The sequence below is a fragment of the Trachurus trachurus genome, assembly GCF_905171665.1.
Source record: "Trachurus trachurus genome assembly, chromosome: 12".
In the NCBI taxonomy this organism is placed as follows: domain Eukaryota; kingdom Metazoa; phylum Chordata; class Actinopteri; order Carangiformes; family Carangidae; genus Trachurus; species Trachurus trachurus.
The window spans coordinates 8,498,412-8,516,365 of NC_139908.1; the positions used below are offsets into that span (position 1 = coordinate 8,498,412).

General features: G+C 42.8%; 1 protein-coding gene across 1 annotated transcript in view; it reads left to right on the plus strand.

Moving 5' to 3' along the window:
* Positions 1-17,954, plus strand: part of ntng2b (netrin g2b) — a gene marked incomplete at its 3' end in the record, with an annotated part of 75,366 nt that overhangs the window by 11,254 nt on the left and 46,158 nt on the right. Inside the window, exon 3 of the mRNA XM_083983204.1 lies at positions 6,944-7,587. Coding sequence (XP_083839330.1) covers positions 6,944-7,587 — 644 coding nt within the window. The remainder of the gene's footprint in view (positions 1-6,943; positions 7,588-17,954) is intronic.

Below are 17,954 nucleotides of genomic sequence, written 5' to 3' on the forward strand. Positions count from 1 at the left end.
GTGCTTACTGCAGGGCTATTTTCTTTCCCAACATTCATGTTTTTGTCGTTCAGTAAAATAATTTATTGTTCATACAAGAATTAAAACTTGATAAAGTTCTACTCACAAATAAATCTGTTGAGATGTCATGCTTTTTTAAATTGTATTGCATTTAATTGTCTGCTTATGACAAAACAAAATATTTACATTTATGTTTGGATACGATACAGTTTGTTTAAATTACCCCTAATTTCCAGTTCATTCCCATAAATTCCCATAATTTCCATGGAATATTTCCAAAATTCCCCAACTTAACTTCCCATGGAAAGTTTCTGGAAATTTACTGGAAATTTTCCGCCCCTTTGCAACCCTAGTCTTGTCTAGTTTGTGGTTTTCACAGACGCACAAGTCGCACACACACATCCTGCTCTGTTCTCCCAGACACCTAAACGGCGTCACAAACACACCTCAGGAGCTAACCTAACCTATATGGAGCTGCCTCCTCCGTATCTGGGACGGTGTGACAGTGCGATCATTTTCAATAGGATTTGTAGGTCGAGGGTCATCCCCAGAACAACAGCCTACTAATCCAGTGCTGTGTGTGTGTGTGTGTGTGTGTGTCTGGACGGAGGTCATAGAAAACAACAAGGCCACTGACTGACTGTGCACAGCAGCTTTTGAATAAAAAGCACCGCCACCTCCTGACTTCCACTAGGCCCCGCCCCCTTCGTCTAATTCTAATCATCTTTTCCAGCTGCACTTGTTTATGACCGGTCGAGATTATCATCCTAAGTGTGTTTGCGCTGACAGTGATCTCTATCTGAGTCAGTGCAAGGGAGATAATTGGGTTATCAGATAGAGAACAATGCTGCTATGTCGTTCCACTGAGGAGAAAGATAGATTATCTGCAGTTTTCATTTTTTATTTTTTTTCTTGTGGGGTGTAAGGATACTGTAGTTTCATTGCTGTGCCTTCACATGCATTATGGCCCTGCATACACTGTCTTGTGTGGCTGTGTGCAGCCTCTCTCCTCTCTCTCTCTCACCAAGGACTCTGCGTTTGCTTATGTTTGGAGTTTTCCCACTCTGCGTTGTCACCATAAATCAGATGATTTATAATCTTAGCCTCGCAAGGATTCTAAGTTTTGCTTTTGTTATTAGACCACTAGAGTGGGTATGAGTGACTGCTCACTTTCCCCTGGTACAGTCCAGTGACTTTATTCAAAAGGCAGCGCTGTCGGCAGATGCTGCCTCTTGGCAACCGACGTGAAAAAGTGAACGTCTGCAAAGGAGCGGTGACACATGATCTGAGCTTGCACAGTTGCATCGATATGATGCAGTATTGCTTTCACATTAGAGCTTAGGTCATAAAGACTGTCGAAACTGCTGTTTAAAGGCAAATTCCACCCTATAGGCTGTAGAAAAGTTCATCAGCATCAGTTCAATGTTAGTGATTTTAAAGGGACAACGAGGAGTTTTGGAAAGCAAAGTGTTTTCACTACATTTCCCATGAGCGTCCGCGCGCACGGTGAAATTCTTGGACCAGTGCAAGACAGACAAAAGCGAAAAGAATGTTTTCAAATCAAGAATGAAAGTCGGAGATTCGGCTGCGTTATTCCCATGACCCGCTGGGCAACGTCCGTGAAACCGAAAGTAAGAAAATGCTGGTCAGCTCGCCCAGCATTTCCATAACTAATAATAATAACAAAATAACGATAAAGACAAAACTATATATTTAGCGAAAATGGACCCATTAACAAGTGTGGGTAACGTAGATTCATCCACATTAATGAGACTTTTTTATAAAAAAAAAATACAAACTCCTCGTTGTCCCTTTAAATTCCTTTGAAACATCCGTAGGAACTCTTCAAACCAACTCATGATCCACCCCTCCATTCTCCATCTGTACGCTCAGTATGATACAAACAACATGTAATATAAGGCTCATGCATGACTCTGTTGAGCTCATTAGCAGGCACGTGTCACAATTTCCCACTAAGCCCAAAACTACACACTCCAGTCTACAGAGGAGGAGTGTTTGATTCACTACACATGGATTTTGGGCAGACGACCACTTAAGTCATTATCGTGCGATTCTGCTGTGACATTACATTATATCAACGTTGAGCACTTAAACGTCAGTATCTTAGTCATGGTTATAATTTGACAAATGGTGGAGTGGGCAGTAATTTTGGCGCCGTTAATAAGGATTTCACGCATCACTTTAATCTGCATAAAACATTTCATCCTATATATATTACCATGATTTTCATTAAGCACCATTAAGACTCGAATTTTCTCAAGTTCAAAGTCGGGGAGAGACGAGCACACACCCTTCACCGTTTTGAAAAAATATGACTGTCAGGATGAATAATGTCTTCACTGAGGCAATATGTGTAATTTCATCCTGGCATTAGCTTGGGATTTGAACGTCGTCGTCGACTTTTTCATTCATCTTAATTGTCTTATTATGTGCTTAAATATGTAGTATTAGTGAGTCTCGGTTGTTAACAGCCGGAGATATTAAGAATTCATAATGAACTTTTGAAAAAACTTCGTCATGTTTTTTGAGGACGAACCAGACCAGTCACTCAGTCTAATAAAAACATAGCAGATGTAGACTAGATCCTCATCTGTCATTGGCTCTCCCTCCTCTGAGCTTACATGTGATTAATCAGAGTTCATCTGAAAGGTCACTTCCCCCACACTTGCAAGGTTGAACAGCTTTATGGAGGAGAAGATGAAACACTCATAAACCGTACAAATTCCACAAACCATTATCCATTTGTTCCTAGCATGCAGGTTAAACATTCCCGTTTTGTCGTTGCCTTGCTCAAGGACTCAGGGAAAACACTTGAGTCTTTAGTTTGCCTTGTTTGCTGCCTCTCTTCTCTCTCTACTACTATGGCTGCTGCTGCTCCGGCCTTTCTTCTCCCAGGATTAAAGCATCTGAATAATATTCCAAAAATAATTATTCAAGCAAATCGGCTTTTTTTTTTTGCCGTTGTAGTTGTTGCAGTTGTCGACATAATTACCATTACCTCACCAAACACAGCATTTCAAGATAAGCTGGTCATATTCTTAAACTCTACAATTAGAAGCAGCATAACACCGACAGCAAAAAAGAAAAAAAATAATAATAAGAGGAACAAAACAAAGAAGAAAGGGGAGTAAGGAGAAGGGGAGGAGGAGGAGGAAGAGGAGGTGGTGGAAGAAAAAAAAAGCAGGATATTTATACACTTGCACTCCATCAAGAGATTGTTAAGAAGGCTGCAGTAAAATTCACAAAGACTATTGGATTGTCATTAAATAAAAGAAGACGGATAACATTAGCTATAAAATTTGATCAGTTACTACATTTTTTAAGGAGAAGGTTGGAAACAGAAATCAGGTGAAAGCCCCACAGAGATAATAAGCTTACCTAAATAAAACCTATGTTCTGTGCTAAGAGGAGAGTTAAAAAAAAAAAAAAAAAAGTAATTGATCAAGTAATAACTCTACTGAAAGGATGGAAATGACAGCTTAGGGACTTGTATTTTTGAGTGATGCTACAAATGTGTATAGTAAAATATAATGAAAGAAACCGGAGGCTGCGTAAAAAACTGTTAATAATTGGAGAAAAAACAATACGTTATGACCCCTTTGATACAATGAATGACTGTGACTGGATATTGAAGAAAATAATAACCCCTTATCAGTCTAATTAGTACATCCTGGGGGCATGATGAGCCTTCTGCATGTGATACAATCTAAACAACGTTAGAGCTGAATTTTGCAAATTAAGCACCAGGAGAGACGTCTTGGTGGATCTCTGGGATTTCTCTGTGTAAATATTTAACTTCCGTGGTGATGTGGCTGTCAGACAACTGGCTTACAACAGTAAGCTACATCAATTTCACTGAAATGTCTGCAAATGTCTCGACACGAGGAGCCGGCAAACTGCGGGATTGGGGGATTCGGAGAAGTAAATCGAAGTAGAGGGCGACGAGGAACGTCACGGGAGGCAGCGACTCTGTCTGCGAGAAATGACATCAATATACAACTAATTTGCAACAGCAAAACGTTTTGAAGGAGGTTTAATGTCGACAAGATGAACTGCTCCAGTGGTGGAGGAAGTATTCAGTACATTACGCATCCATTTTTGTGTTTGCAGTGTTTTACAGTTGCATTACTGATGGTTTTTTATTATGGATTGATCATATTTTAAACAGTAGGCTGCTTGGTTTGTAAAACTAAAACGGAAAAAGCAGAAAATCTTCTCATTTAAAAAGCTGGAACCTTGAATTATTTAGTACTTTTTTTCAAAAGTTGCCAAATTAATTGTCTATCATTCAACTGACTGATCATTTATCATTTATAATCAATTCAAATTCACAAGCTCCATATCTATTGTACGCAAAAATTAATTTGTAAATAACTAGTACCAATGGGCTCCCTGAAAAGCAGAGAAGTTTGATGTGATATGAAAACATGTATTCAATCGCCAGAATTACTAAAGTGCTGGACTGAAATTTTAATGCTTATATTCCGGCAATCACAGGACTTAAAGGGGAACTACTGTATGCAAGTCCAGTCCCTGTTTTGGTAACACCCCTCCACCCAGGACATGTGCATTTGTTTTCAACAAGCAGTGGATAACATTATGTATCATATACGTTTTATTTGTGTAGTCTTATCTGTCATTAACAAGAGATTATGGATTACTGTGGGGTGTGTTTGTGTCGGAGGCGCTGATCTTGCAAGGTTGGCTTTTGGGCCAATAGACGCTGGGTGGAAGGCAGAGAGCCTCCATTCTCCCTGTTACAAGTCATAAATATATTAGTCATAAAGTCGCATAAAAGTGACTTGAGAAACAAATGTGTTGATCTACACTCAACCAAGATTTCAGTCTTTCCCTTTAACATTAACCAAAGCTCCTCTGTTGCCTTAATCTACCTACAGCCTCGGTCTCTAGTGTCTAGACTCACTGACCTAAACAGTCACTCAAAAAAAACAAAAAAAAACTCAACTGAACTGAACGTAATCAAGCCATCAAACTACGTCTGTCACCACAACATAATTGGGAAAGTAATTTAGTAACACATTACCATAATTCCTAGGAGACGGGGGTTAGAGGGACGGGACCTGACATTTCCTCTAACATGGAAATGTGGGAATCTGAATGAACAGAAGATGAATTTGCGTTTTTGGAAGGGAAATGCAGATGAGAGGCGAGAGATCTAACGAACGAGAGTGAAAGGCATTTCTGAATGCAGGTGGGACGCGGACCGCAGCTAAGTGTGAGCTGTGTGTGAATAAATCCCGTACACTTCTGAGCTGAGCAGAGAGGCGGTTGAAGGCTTGAAAGTCTTGTCATCACTAAAAAGAGGAGAATCAATTCTCTGGAGTTAAAAGTGCAGCGGCACTCTGCTGCCTATGCAAAGACAGTGATGATGCACGATCCTCTTGACCTTCACACTTCCTGTTGTGTTGTTTTGGCAAGTTCCCTTTTAAGCCCTGTCCCTCACTGCCCTTGGCGGCGAGTTCAATGTACTTCTCATTTGGATACACGACATCCTTTATGGCAGTAATAGGTGTGGGGAGTCAGGCGGCTGAGGAAGCTGCATCCGCTGAATCAGTAACAGTGATCACGAACAGTAAAGGGGAGCGCCCATATTTTACAACAGCGAGAAAACTTTTATGCTTTTTAACTTTGGCATTATTTATTTTTACTGTACAAGGTCTAAACGGGCAGACAGACCCCAAATGCACCATCACTTTGTGTTGAATTGATGAACCATCAATTCACATTTCTCTAACCAATCTCAAGGCTAAAATGTGGCTTTAAAACCTCTATTAAGTGAATTTATGCCTATTGCCTAACACAAGTCATAAAACTACCACTACCTTACTTACACCAAACAAACTGAAGGCAAGTTAATATTCTGGCATTGGGGTAGTTATTGTTTCTGCAGCTCTGGGTTACAGTATAATGAAACTGCCTTGGGTCGGCCGCTGTGTGTCTGATGGGTACTTAAAGGGACAACGAGGAGTTTCTATTTCGGTTATAAAAAAGTCTCACGTTAATGTGGATGAATCTCCGCTACCCACACTTGTTAATGGGCCCATTTTCGATAAATATATCGTTCTGTCTCTATCGTTATTTTGTTATTATTAGTGGTGGCGGAGATGCTGGTCGAGCCGACCAGCGTTTTTTACTTTCGGTTTCGCAACGAGTCATGAGAATAACGCAGCTGAATCGCCGTTTATGGTCAGAACTACAACGGTATGTGAACCTCTTTGAACCTCTGACTTTAATTCTTGATGAATGAAAACATGAGTCCGTCTTGCGCCGGTCAAAAGAATTTCACGGTGCGCGGAGGCTCATAAATGTAGTGTGAAAACGCTTCGCTTTTCCAAAACTCCTCGTTGTCCCTTTAAATGCTACACAAATAAAACGCACAATGAGGAGGTGGGAACCCTAGGAGTTCAGGCCCCTAAGTTAACTTTGCCCTATTATGCCCCCTTCAAAGGTTTCTGGTTATGGTTTTAAAGGGGACATATTATGAAAATATCACTTTTTGAAGGCTCTTTAACATATATTTGGGTGTTTGTCTTGCCTTGCGGCCCCCCAAATATGAGAATTGACAAAAAAAATCTGTAATTTTCAGGCTCCCGAGGTTGAAATCAGTGTGGTTTTACGAGCTGTAATGACTAATGATGTCATTGAAGGGGTGGGGCGGGGCAAGCAGTGGTTCATTTGCATTTAAAGGGACAGGCACTGAAACCAGCCGTTCTGAACAGGGCTGTTTTGAGCGGATAAAAAGAGCTGTGATGTTTGTTCCTTGGGTTTATTTTCAGTGTCACAGACGTGTCTTTAAGACTCCTGGGAACTATTTCAATTTGTGGAAACGGGACATAATATGTCTCCTTTAAAGTGAATCCCTGACTGATGTCTCTTTGTTCTGTCTTAATCTCCCTTTTAGGAGAACCCGTACCTGTGCAGCGACGAGTGTGATGCCTCTAACCCAGACTTGGCTCATCCTCCTGCGCTGATGCAGGACCGCGAACGCACCGGCCTTATCACCTACTGGCAGACGGTCACATGGAGACGCCACCCGGAGCCGCTGCTGGCCAACATCACCATGGCTTGGAACAAGACTCTGGAGCTCACGGACGACATCCAGATCACCTTCGAGTACGGCCGTCCCACCATCATGGTGCTGGATAAGTCCATGGACCACGGGCGCTCCTGGCAGCCCTACCAGTTCTACGCCGACGACTGCCTGGACGCCTTCAACATGGCGCCCAAACGGGTGCGCGACCTCTCGGCGGCCAACATCACACGGGTCATCTGCACCGAGCAGTACTCGCGCTGGGTCGGCTCCAAGAACGACAAGAACGTGGTGTTCGAGGTGGGGACGCGCTTTGCCGTGTTCGCCGGGCCGCGGCTACAGAACATGGACAACCTGTTCACTCGCATGGAAAGTATGAAGGGATTGAGGGACTTCTTCACCTTCACCAACTTAAGGTTGAGGCTGCTCAGGCCCGCCCTCGGAGGCACCTACGTCCAGAGAGACAACCTGCTCAAGTACTTCTATGCCATCTCAAACATCGAGGTACCTGCCAGGTGAGACTCGGTGCTGACTCGACACATTCACAACTTTTAATATAAAACCAGAATCACAGAAAACTGTAAAAAATAATATGAATTTCAAAATAATTTTCCATTAAAACACTGGTTCTACTGGTGCATACAGAAAAGTAGAGTTGGACTATTAAATCTATGAAATAAGGGAGCTATATTATTCAATTAAAGCAGAAGTAAGCGGAATGTGTGTGTTAATATAAGTCTTAAATAGTTATATTTTCCGATAGCAATCACTTACAGTATATAGAGTGTTTGGTCTGAAACATGGGTCTGTCAGAGAAAACTTTCCTTGTATCCTACAACCTTTATCCAATGAGGAGAGAGAACGGCATAAAGGGGCGGTCCTCTCTGTGTGTGCAGCCAAGGGATGCGCGTAAATGTGGTGACGTAGGGACGAGGGCGGGGACTGCTAACTCCATCGGCTGACAGGAAGTTAGCCAAAACGACCGGATTGCTTACTTCTGCTTTAAATAATAATTATGCTTCTTCTTCATCCTTGCATCTTCCACACACTAACATAAACAAACGTCACTCTTGACTAAGTAAATGTGCATAAATCCTGGTTGAATTGTTTATGTCGGCGCAGAAATAAAAGGATTTTCACAGACAACCACAAAGATCAATAATGTGATAAGATAGATATGGGTAAGTACCATCAAGAATTATTGACATGAATTATACAGAAGTTGGTGATTGATTGAGTTAAATTGATCAAAACTACTGATTACATATATAATGCAATGTTCCACAATAACATTTAGTCTGTTATAGAGTTAAATCAAATCAACATCATGAGGCGTTGTTATCAGATCAATTTAATTCTATTACCTCCATATGGTCGGATATAAATCCTGCCTTCTTATATTTAAACATGACAGACAAAGGAAAACCACCTGGTGATGAACACATACTCACACACACACATTCACAGAGACACTGTGATCTGACGGCGTTCAAAATGACCCCTCCCTCCCTCCCTCCCTTCCCTCTCTCAGCCTGGCTGGACGCGGCTCTCTGTCCGTCAGCGGCCGGTGAGGACAATGATTAATGACAGAAACATACGGCCTCGGTGGTCGAACGTAAACCGCCATCCACATTCTTGCCGGAGGAGCCCGGGAAAACCTTACAAGGCAACTTTGTGACAGTGAAGGATGCAGCGGGCCGTCACGCGCCTGCTTAGCATCAACAAGCCATCTCTCCTACCTTTCAGAATTATTATTCCAATCAATACGGCAGGCTGACATTTGAATGGTATTTAACATCCTTGTTGGGATGGCCCCGGAAAAGGAGGAAGGAGGCGTAAATTTGTGTGTGTATGTGTGTGTGTGTGTGCGTGTGTGAGAAGGGGGGAAGTGAAAATGAGCGACTGTTTGTGTGGAGCGTCGACCGATGTGGGCGTCTTGTATGTGTGTGTGTGTGTGTGTGTGTGTGTGGAGAGTCAGGGTATGGAGGGTGTTTGATGGAGTTCCTGAGTGGATGCTGACACAGCACACACAAAGGCATGCACGCACACACACACACATACACAGACACACACACACACAAACAGCCCTCTGGCACAGGGGAAAGGGCCTGCAGGTATTGATCACAGCCACATTTCAGCCTCAGCACAGAATCAGAGAGAGAGAGAGAGAGAGTGAGTGAGGGGGAGAGAGATCGGCCCAGCACCTTGGGGGTGAAACAGTTCTCCGCCAAAAAAAAAAAAAAACAGAGCCTCCATCAAACCTAGAAAATTTAATAATCATCCATCCCCAGTGTTTGAAATATTTGTGCTTATTTCTTCATCTAGTTGTCCACAAGTGCAACAAATCCAAAAATTCATCATTTTACATGAAACCCCCTGCTGTGCCGCTTTGCTTCAAACACTCCATTTAAAACCCCAGTATGTAACTTATTTGGCTTTTTATTAGCAAAAATCAAATATTGCTTTCATAAATACATATTTCACTGATGTCGAATCACACCCGCATACAGATGAAAGCTTTCCCGTACCTTAGAATGAGTTGTTACAAGTCGTTACAAATAACATAAGTGGGCGCCGCACCGAACCGCGGCGGCCATGTTGCATCGCCATTTTTTTTTACATTCAGTGGCAGCGTGACCGTAGGTAAACAATACGACATCACCATGACAACAAATTGTCAGGCCTGTATTATTTTGCCTCGTGCTGGTGGACCACTTGTTTATCCTGTTTACCTGCAGTGTCTGTTGTCTGTCTGACATCTGCCCGATTTCACGTGAATGCAACATCAAGAATACGTTCAGATATGCAACCGCACCGCTAGATGGGAGCAATTCCTACATATTATACCTTTAAAAAAAAAAAAAAAAAGATATTCTCCTCTTATTTATACTTTCAGAAGATGTTCATAATTCCTCTGCTGGTCCCCGGTAGCAGGGCTGGTGGCTGGTGGCAGCTGGTGATAGTGTCAGTATGTGCTGGATCTGGTAACAAGAAGAACCCAAATTTAGCTCAGTGGAGATGACTGAGGCCAGTCCGTCTTCCGCTCCCGGCCACCCTCACCTCCCGTAACATAATCACTAATCAATAAGTTATTCTGGGCAGCCAAGCAGGAGTATTAGGTGATAGTGATGGGGGGTCCTCAACAGTACAGTACAATCAGGAGTGTGATGCTTACGGCTGGGAAATTGATTTTGGGGAGCGAGACGATTAGTCAGTGTTCCCTGGACAAAAGGCTAAGCTATTTCATCTCATCTCATCTGGCCTTAGTAACATATTGGGATTTCCAATGCTTAAAATTTGAATAATGAATATTCTAGTCTGCTGGTGCTCCGGCGGGGACGGCGCACTGAAATGGGTTTTATATGATCAAGACCGAGTGGCAGTGTACCGCAGGTCGCCGCGGTAATGAGATATGCTGGTGTTATCGATGGAGAGAGGGTTGTAGCCACTTCCTGCCCTGTATTGTATGTCCCCGAGCCCCGAGCGGTGGCTCTCCGGATGAACCCGGTTAAAAGTAATTATTATTAGTTAACTGTTCTTAATGACCCCGGGCTGAGACTTGCAAAACAAGCCCCTTTCCTCCATCAACCGGTGGAAGACGTTACTGTACCTCTGTGGGGGGACGAGTCGACGACGACGACGTGTCTCTTTTAACTGACGCTGCATTGCCAAGAGTGACTGGTCGTGGCCGGCGCTCTGAAGAAGAGCTGGCGCAGGTATGCGGGAAGAGCCAGGTGCTCGGGGCTAAAGAGTGCTGCTTTATCAATAAATACGCAACCTGATAGGCCATTAAGTGCAAACACAGGGAAGCTATAGGTTTGACAGGAGGGCAGGTTGTAAATTTAGATTTGTGGACGTGATGAAAAACACTCAGCAAATTGGATGGTGAGCAGGTTTTGCGAGAGAGAGGGCGTTTAGGGTAGAGGGCAGCCAGAGGTGGCACCAAGTGGGCAGAAGGTCGAGGAAAAGGGGGGAGTGGTGTAGTGGAGGCAAAGTCAAGTTAGACAGTCGATAGAAAATTATTATATGATTCAGCATCGCCTGGGTTTGTGTTGCAAAGTTCTCCCAAGGTTAAACTGTAATGAGCTACAGAACTGACTACAATACACACACATACACACGATACAAGTCCAGGTGTTTTGGGTTTGGGTATAGCGAGCCGAGCGCCTCGGGCTTCCTTCTCATTTTTTTTTGCAGGCTACAGTACATTCAACCCTTTCAGATGTGGCCATTTCCATATCACTGATGGGGCCCATGTGAAAGCCATCACCAAAGCATCAAAGATAGAGTAGCGGAGCCTCGACTCTATCATCATTTACATCAGTGAAATCACATTCACCAGGAAGCTTCACTCGTATAAGCCGAGCTCTCAAATTCTCCCTCATTCATCGGACCCGTATCTCTCCTGTCCCATCTGTCAGGCACCTGCTGGACGCTGGCGTGGACTATAGCAGGGCCGCGGCTAGGCTGTAGTCTCCATTATGGATTAGACTCGAGGTCACGGATTGGGCCTTTTTAATGAAATAAGCAGCAGGTCGTACGGTGGGTCCTTATAATGGAATAAAGGGAAAGGCTGTAAGCTCAGGAAGAGCCAACTAAGTGGATTATAGGGCCAAGACGGGGAGGGAAGGAGATGGAGCGGGCTGAGGAGGAGATAGACGAAGTCTGCATCGTTTTTCTCTCCTCGCTGGTAATCGCTGCAGCATCAGGTCCTCTTCTCCCAGACTTCTCAATTTGATTTGATTGGCTGATGGGGGAAGAATGACATTTAAGAGAAGCCAAGTATGCAGCCTGAGTGTCTCTTATTCCCCTATGTCAGTAAGCCAAGCAAGGGGTGAAACTAAAGGTTCAGCACGTGTACAATACAACAGAATTAACCCACTGCTGGCATTTCAGGGAGGGAGGGTTTTTTGTTTTTTTTAAACCGCAGTTTAAGTTTTGAAAATCAGTTTTTCTTAATTAGTTTCTGCAAATGACAGAACAGCAAATGTAGAAATGTTTTCCTCTTGACCCAAAATATAAAAAAGTGACACTATAGAACAAGCCTGCCAGCAGATAAATTATGAGGTTAGTAAGGATTATTTCCATGATAATTTTGCGGAGAGTTTATTTACTAATTTTGCTGCTGTTCTGCTGCTTTTGGTGATTGTGAATTAAATAAATAGTTACAATAATTTACAGACTTGCTAGCTTCTAGGCTACACTTCCGCATAGTGATAGTTTGTGTCAGTTTGCTAACATGTTCACAATGACAATGACAATATTCATACATTTATTTAACACTTGAATCTAATGATTGTTTCCATCAGTTTAGAGTCAGTCCTTTGTATCTACATTACATATAGGCTCACCATGTTGCATTGCCGCGTTTCTACAGTAGCTCAGAACAGACAAACTAAACACAGGCTTTTACATTTTTTACATTATCTGAAGTCCTTTGACCAGAAAACCGCAAATGTCAACCTCACAGTGGCAAAAGAAGTACAGTAACAGGAATGAGGTCAAAAATTGGTTTATCCTCTGGGAAGAACAGACAAGTAAGTTTGTTTAAATTCAACAAGTAAATGCTCAAATATTTTTAATCTGGACCAAAGAGTTTGACACCGTCACTCCCTCATCTCATATTAACACCCAGTTAACACCCACCACTACAGTACAGCTGCTGCTGCTACTATCAGTATAAAACTATATAGTGGTTTCATTTCATCAGCTTTAACTCTTAATTACATCTGATAGGCCCGGTCTTGTCCAAAAGGCCCGATCCCTCACCAGCGACTAATTATTCTGCAGTGGTGAAAATTAGTTAAGAGCGGACCTGGCAGGAAACAAGCCATATAAATGCTAATGATATTCAGAGGGTTTTTTTTTCCTTTTTTTTTTTTTACATGGTCTTGTTGTTTCATGCCTGCTCGACTCATTTCTCCACCGTGCGTCTGTGTTTCTCTCAGTGCCATCCTGGCCCCCTGCTGACTGAGCTAATGTGCTGAGAGGTTTAAGCTCTCCGTCTCCTCGCAGACTGGAACAGACTGGAAGAGAGAAACTTTCCTGGTGTTTATTAACATGTTGCAGAGAGTATAGAGATGGTGGAGGGGTTGTGGGTGGGTGGGCTGGGAAGGGGGGTGGGGGGATAGGGGGGGGTGGAAGAGAGGAGGTCGATGCAGATTTTATGACTTCTTTCATGTTTCTGTAGGTGTTTCGTTTGTGCTTATATCATGACAGCCGGTGCAGCAGCAGCAGCTCTTTGTAATTCTCCATCAAATGGCAATATTTCCATGCTACGCAAAATATGCAACTGTAAGTCATGAATATTATTTCTCACAAACTTTTCAAAAGATCACTTGATTTTCTCTTTTTTTTTCTCTCTCGCTCTTTTTTGAAGAACAAACACGTTGAGAAAAATCCAAGAAAATATTTCAGTGAAGTGGTTTAGAGGCTTTTTCTTGTTGTGCGTGTAAAAAAAAGCTTATTTTATTAGAGGAGTTTACTTCATGTGCTGCTTCTGTCATCAGTGTTTTTCTCACATTACACTTGGTCTTTGTGAGCTTTGTGCACACTATTTAGAAATCAGAGCACAATGCAAAGCGTGAAAATGCGATTTTGGGGAATGTGACCAAAGACATTACACGGTGAAGGATGATTAGATGACAATTTCCCACTAAGAGCCTCAAGCCACTTTATGGATCCTGATACTGATCACAGTAATACACGCTGCAGCTATTTACACTTTGCATTAATGGGTCTTTCCCTATAAAACATCCAGATACAGGTGTTAATACCAGGATAATTTAATTCATGAGGTTAATACTTATGAAATCGTTAAAAATCATTTAAAAAAAGTTAAAAAATTAGGTGAATAGAAAACAAAACCAGGGAACGCCTCTGTCTTGACACGTTTTCAAGTTTCCAGCGTTGTAAAATCCCGTCTGTGAGTATCACAAACTGTTGTTGTTGTGCAGTGTTTTGGCATCTGATAAGCCTTTAAACACATTAATCTATTACTCCACCTGGACTTCCTGGATCGCATTTCACTGTCTCACCGGAACCGTAAACAACACAACACTCCCGCCGCCAATGGTGGTTTTAACTCCAAATCCCCCATGCTTATGAGAGGAGTTGTATTGTGGGTAATGCAGTCGCCAGATTTGGACAAAGAAGTAGAGAAAGAAGATGAAGAAAAAGAAGAGGGGTTGTATTAGAAAGAGGAATACATCATTCTGCTACTCTGACAATTAAACAAAGTGCAATTGATCCAGAAAAAACTTACAGCAGCTGAAAGATAAAGTCAAACACACACACAGTCACACACACAAAAAAAAGCCTAAATTATTCCCCAAATTGAAATTCATTTGTACACCTTCTCTAACCCCGATCTGTACTCGCAGTCACACTGCCTCCTGGGGGACGGACTAATTAGACTCTGAATGGCTTACACAGGCTAAATCCGACTGTGACAAAGGTTTGTAGTTGTAGTGGGCAGGGCAGATAGCGAGGAGAACTCTCTGTGGCCTCGAGGCGTGTCCATCTTCCCATGCAGGAAGAACAGATGCTTCTCCTCTGTTTCCCCCCTTTTTTCTGAGCCTCCAGTCTTTCTTTTTTTGTGTCTTGATTACCCACGTACTGTGACTTTGACTTTGGGAGCTGTCACCACTATTTTTTGAATTACAACAAAGTTTTTTTTTTTCTTTGGTGTCCTTTTTGCGGAGTGAAGGTGAGAGGATGGGAGGTATAAGCCTGGATCATGGGGCGGGGGGGGGGGGGGGGGGGCAGAGGAAGAAAAGAGGGAGGCAGATGATGGATTAACTCCTAGTTTCATGGGACTAGCTGGGGTGTGTGATTTTGTGATGAATGATGTGAGGTGTGATGCTCTGTAAATATTATTCTCCAGTTCACATGGCCACCGCAGAGCAGAGTAACGCAGTCGCCACATGCACGTATCCTCCAGATTTTCCACCCACTGTTGCAAAGAAACTTCGCCACGTCGTCTATTCTGTTTCATGCGGGGCAAAAAAAAACAACCAAAAAACGCTTTGCTCTTGAACGCTGCCTCCTTTTCTCTTCACCCCCCCCCCTCACTCATGAATGAAATATACGAGCCGTGATTGATGTGTGATGAGCGATACATGGAAGAAGCGGCGGCTGGTGTGGGTTGTCACCAAAAAGACAGGAAAACCTTCACGCGGTGTGACCCCTCCCACCCGGTTCAGACTCCTCCTCCTTCTCTTCCTCCGCCTCCTCCTCTCTGAGTTATCTCCCTCTGAGGCAGCCGAGGCTCGGAAACAGATCACTTTTTAAATCATTCATGAGCACTCCCCAGAAAAAGAAGGGCATGCAGAAAGCTGAGGGACCGCAATGAGGAATGTGTCATTGTTCCTCTCATATGCGATGATTTATGACACAACGGTTGTAACTGATTTGATAATCACAGTTTATTTCCCCTCAGAAGGGAAGAAAGTTAAAGTCAGCGATTTCGCCTGTTTTCCTTTCATTCCCCATCTTTTGTTTCACAGATGAACGTCTTTTTTTTTTCTTTCTTCTCCCCGATCCCCACCCTCCTCAATAGATTTTTCTTTTCTTACTACCGCACCTTCCCACCCCGCCTCTTACTCATCCCATAAATATCCTTTTAAATTCACAAATACAATAAAGAATTCTCCCCAGTAGCGCCTGCACTGTGCCTTCGCCAGCATCTGGTGAGAGGGGGGAATCTCTTGATACCACAAGCGTGCTTTAAAGCTGAAAAGCATGCTGGGAATTGTAAGTGGGAGAACATGAGGTAGAGGGAGGGTGTCCTTGGAAAGATGGTTTGTTCTCAGTCAGCCACATCAATTAGCATAGCATTATTACAGGCATGGTGTGTTCAGAAAAAAAAAACACACCGGCGCCTTTTACTCTACTGTCGCTGTCATTACCAGCGTGTATGGGGGCAGATAAACAACTCATCCATTGGTGTCTGAAGACGAGGAACACAAAAATAAGCCAATTAGAAATGCACCGTGTCATACTGTGATCACACTGTTCTTGATGTCGCAGCGAGCCGCCGTCCCGCCACCGTCGTCTGTGGTGGGACGAGACGAGAGGCAGCAACTTTTTTTCCCGTCCAACAGAACTGGAGCTGCTCTGGTGTCATGCTGTTATATTGTACTGACATGGTGTCTCCTCACTCTCTGTCTTCCACTGAGGTCATTTCAAAAAGCTAGAAACAAATTTGACTTCTCAACACAAGTCTGATGGACGAGTCTTTACGTCTTTTTGAAATTCTATAATAGATCTAATTAGACATTGACCGATAGTGGATGTTTAAAGGCTAGAAAGAAGAAAAATACGATTACTTGGTTGCTCCACAAAAAAGCACATGACAAGTCATCAGTCAGTGAGGTCAGTCTACTCTGTACACAGTTGTCTTGCACAGCTGCACAGGAAAACTGCAGCTCCTCAACATTAGAGGCGCTTTATTTTGAGTTTATTTTGTATTTTGTTTAGCGAGCAAGCTTAAAGCAGAAGTGAGTGATCCGGTCGTTTTCGCTAATGCTGCGTTCCAGGCAGGCTTTTGAAACCGTAAATTACAGCTTCAAGTCACAACTTACGATTTTGTAGCGTTCCAGGCAACCCACTCGTGTTTTTCCGACCAGTTTTACCGGTGAAAGTCACTATAACGGCCACTCGTAACTTCCGACCCGTGAACTCGTACCAGATCGAACTGGTAGGACTTCACAGGTCGGAAAAACACGAGTTACGAGTTTCCTTGAACGCACCATAACAGTCCTCGTCCCTACGTCACCACATTCACGGCGTCCCTTGGCTGCACACACAGCCCTGCATGCCGTTCTCTCTCCTCATTGGATAAAAACTGTAGGATACGATAAATGTTTTCTCCTCGGCTCAGAGCAGAGCAGAGGGACTGAGAGACCCGTGTTTCAGTCCAAACACTCTATGTAAGTGATTGCTGTCGGAAGATAGAACTATTTAAGACTTATATTAACACAAATATATCACTCACTTCTGCTTTAATGTTGATCTCTGTTGTGATAAATGATATATATATATAAATTATCTCAGGTGGAGATCTGGTGCCATGAAATGATGGAGTCTGACTGTGCAACCTCTAGACCGAATGATTAATTGTTTAAGTGTAATTAGGCCTGTCACAATTATTACAACCCAATCACCTGATTACAATCATTATTTTTTGCATAATCGCTGGATGAAACAGAAATGTCATATCTCCATCACTATTTCCTCGCCGTTTTCCACCGTTTGAGGCGTGACTGGTCCTCTTTTGATGACATCATCATGTTGTGTTCCCTTCTTCTGCTATGGTTTAATAACACATGAGCGGAGCACCACAAACTGCTCATCTCGAGGAGCTTAATTCCTAATATTCGACAGCCGCATTTCAATGAGCATCTATTGACATTAGCACCATGGATTTAGTTGCAAAGCCAATAAATGGCTCTTCTTTATAAGGTCTGTTTTTAGGTTAATACTATAGTAGTGGCATAAAAGGATCAAAAAAGTGTTTTTCCCACCAACTGTTGAACTAAAGTTAATGTGCAAATGTTTGAGGAGCTGTGATTTACTATTCATCGATTCATTTGCTGACCACTAAACTAAACATAATAATTAATAAGTATGGGGTCCTTCAATATTAACTACAGGGCCTCATTAAGTCAGCACAAACCCGAGGTCTTTTCGTTAATTGCTAAATAACGCCGGGCATTCGCTACACAAGAGAATCATTATGTGTTCAGGTCAGATATGAATATGAATCTAATTTCTAAAACCAATTCAGCACAAGTTAATTCATTTAAGCAAAAAATATCGTAATCACTGTATAAGTGAAGCAGTTTTCCGAGACAGCTCGGAGCGCTGGTAAACACTGCCC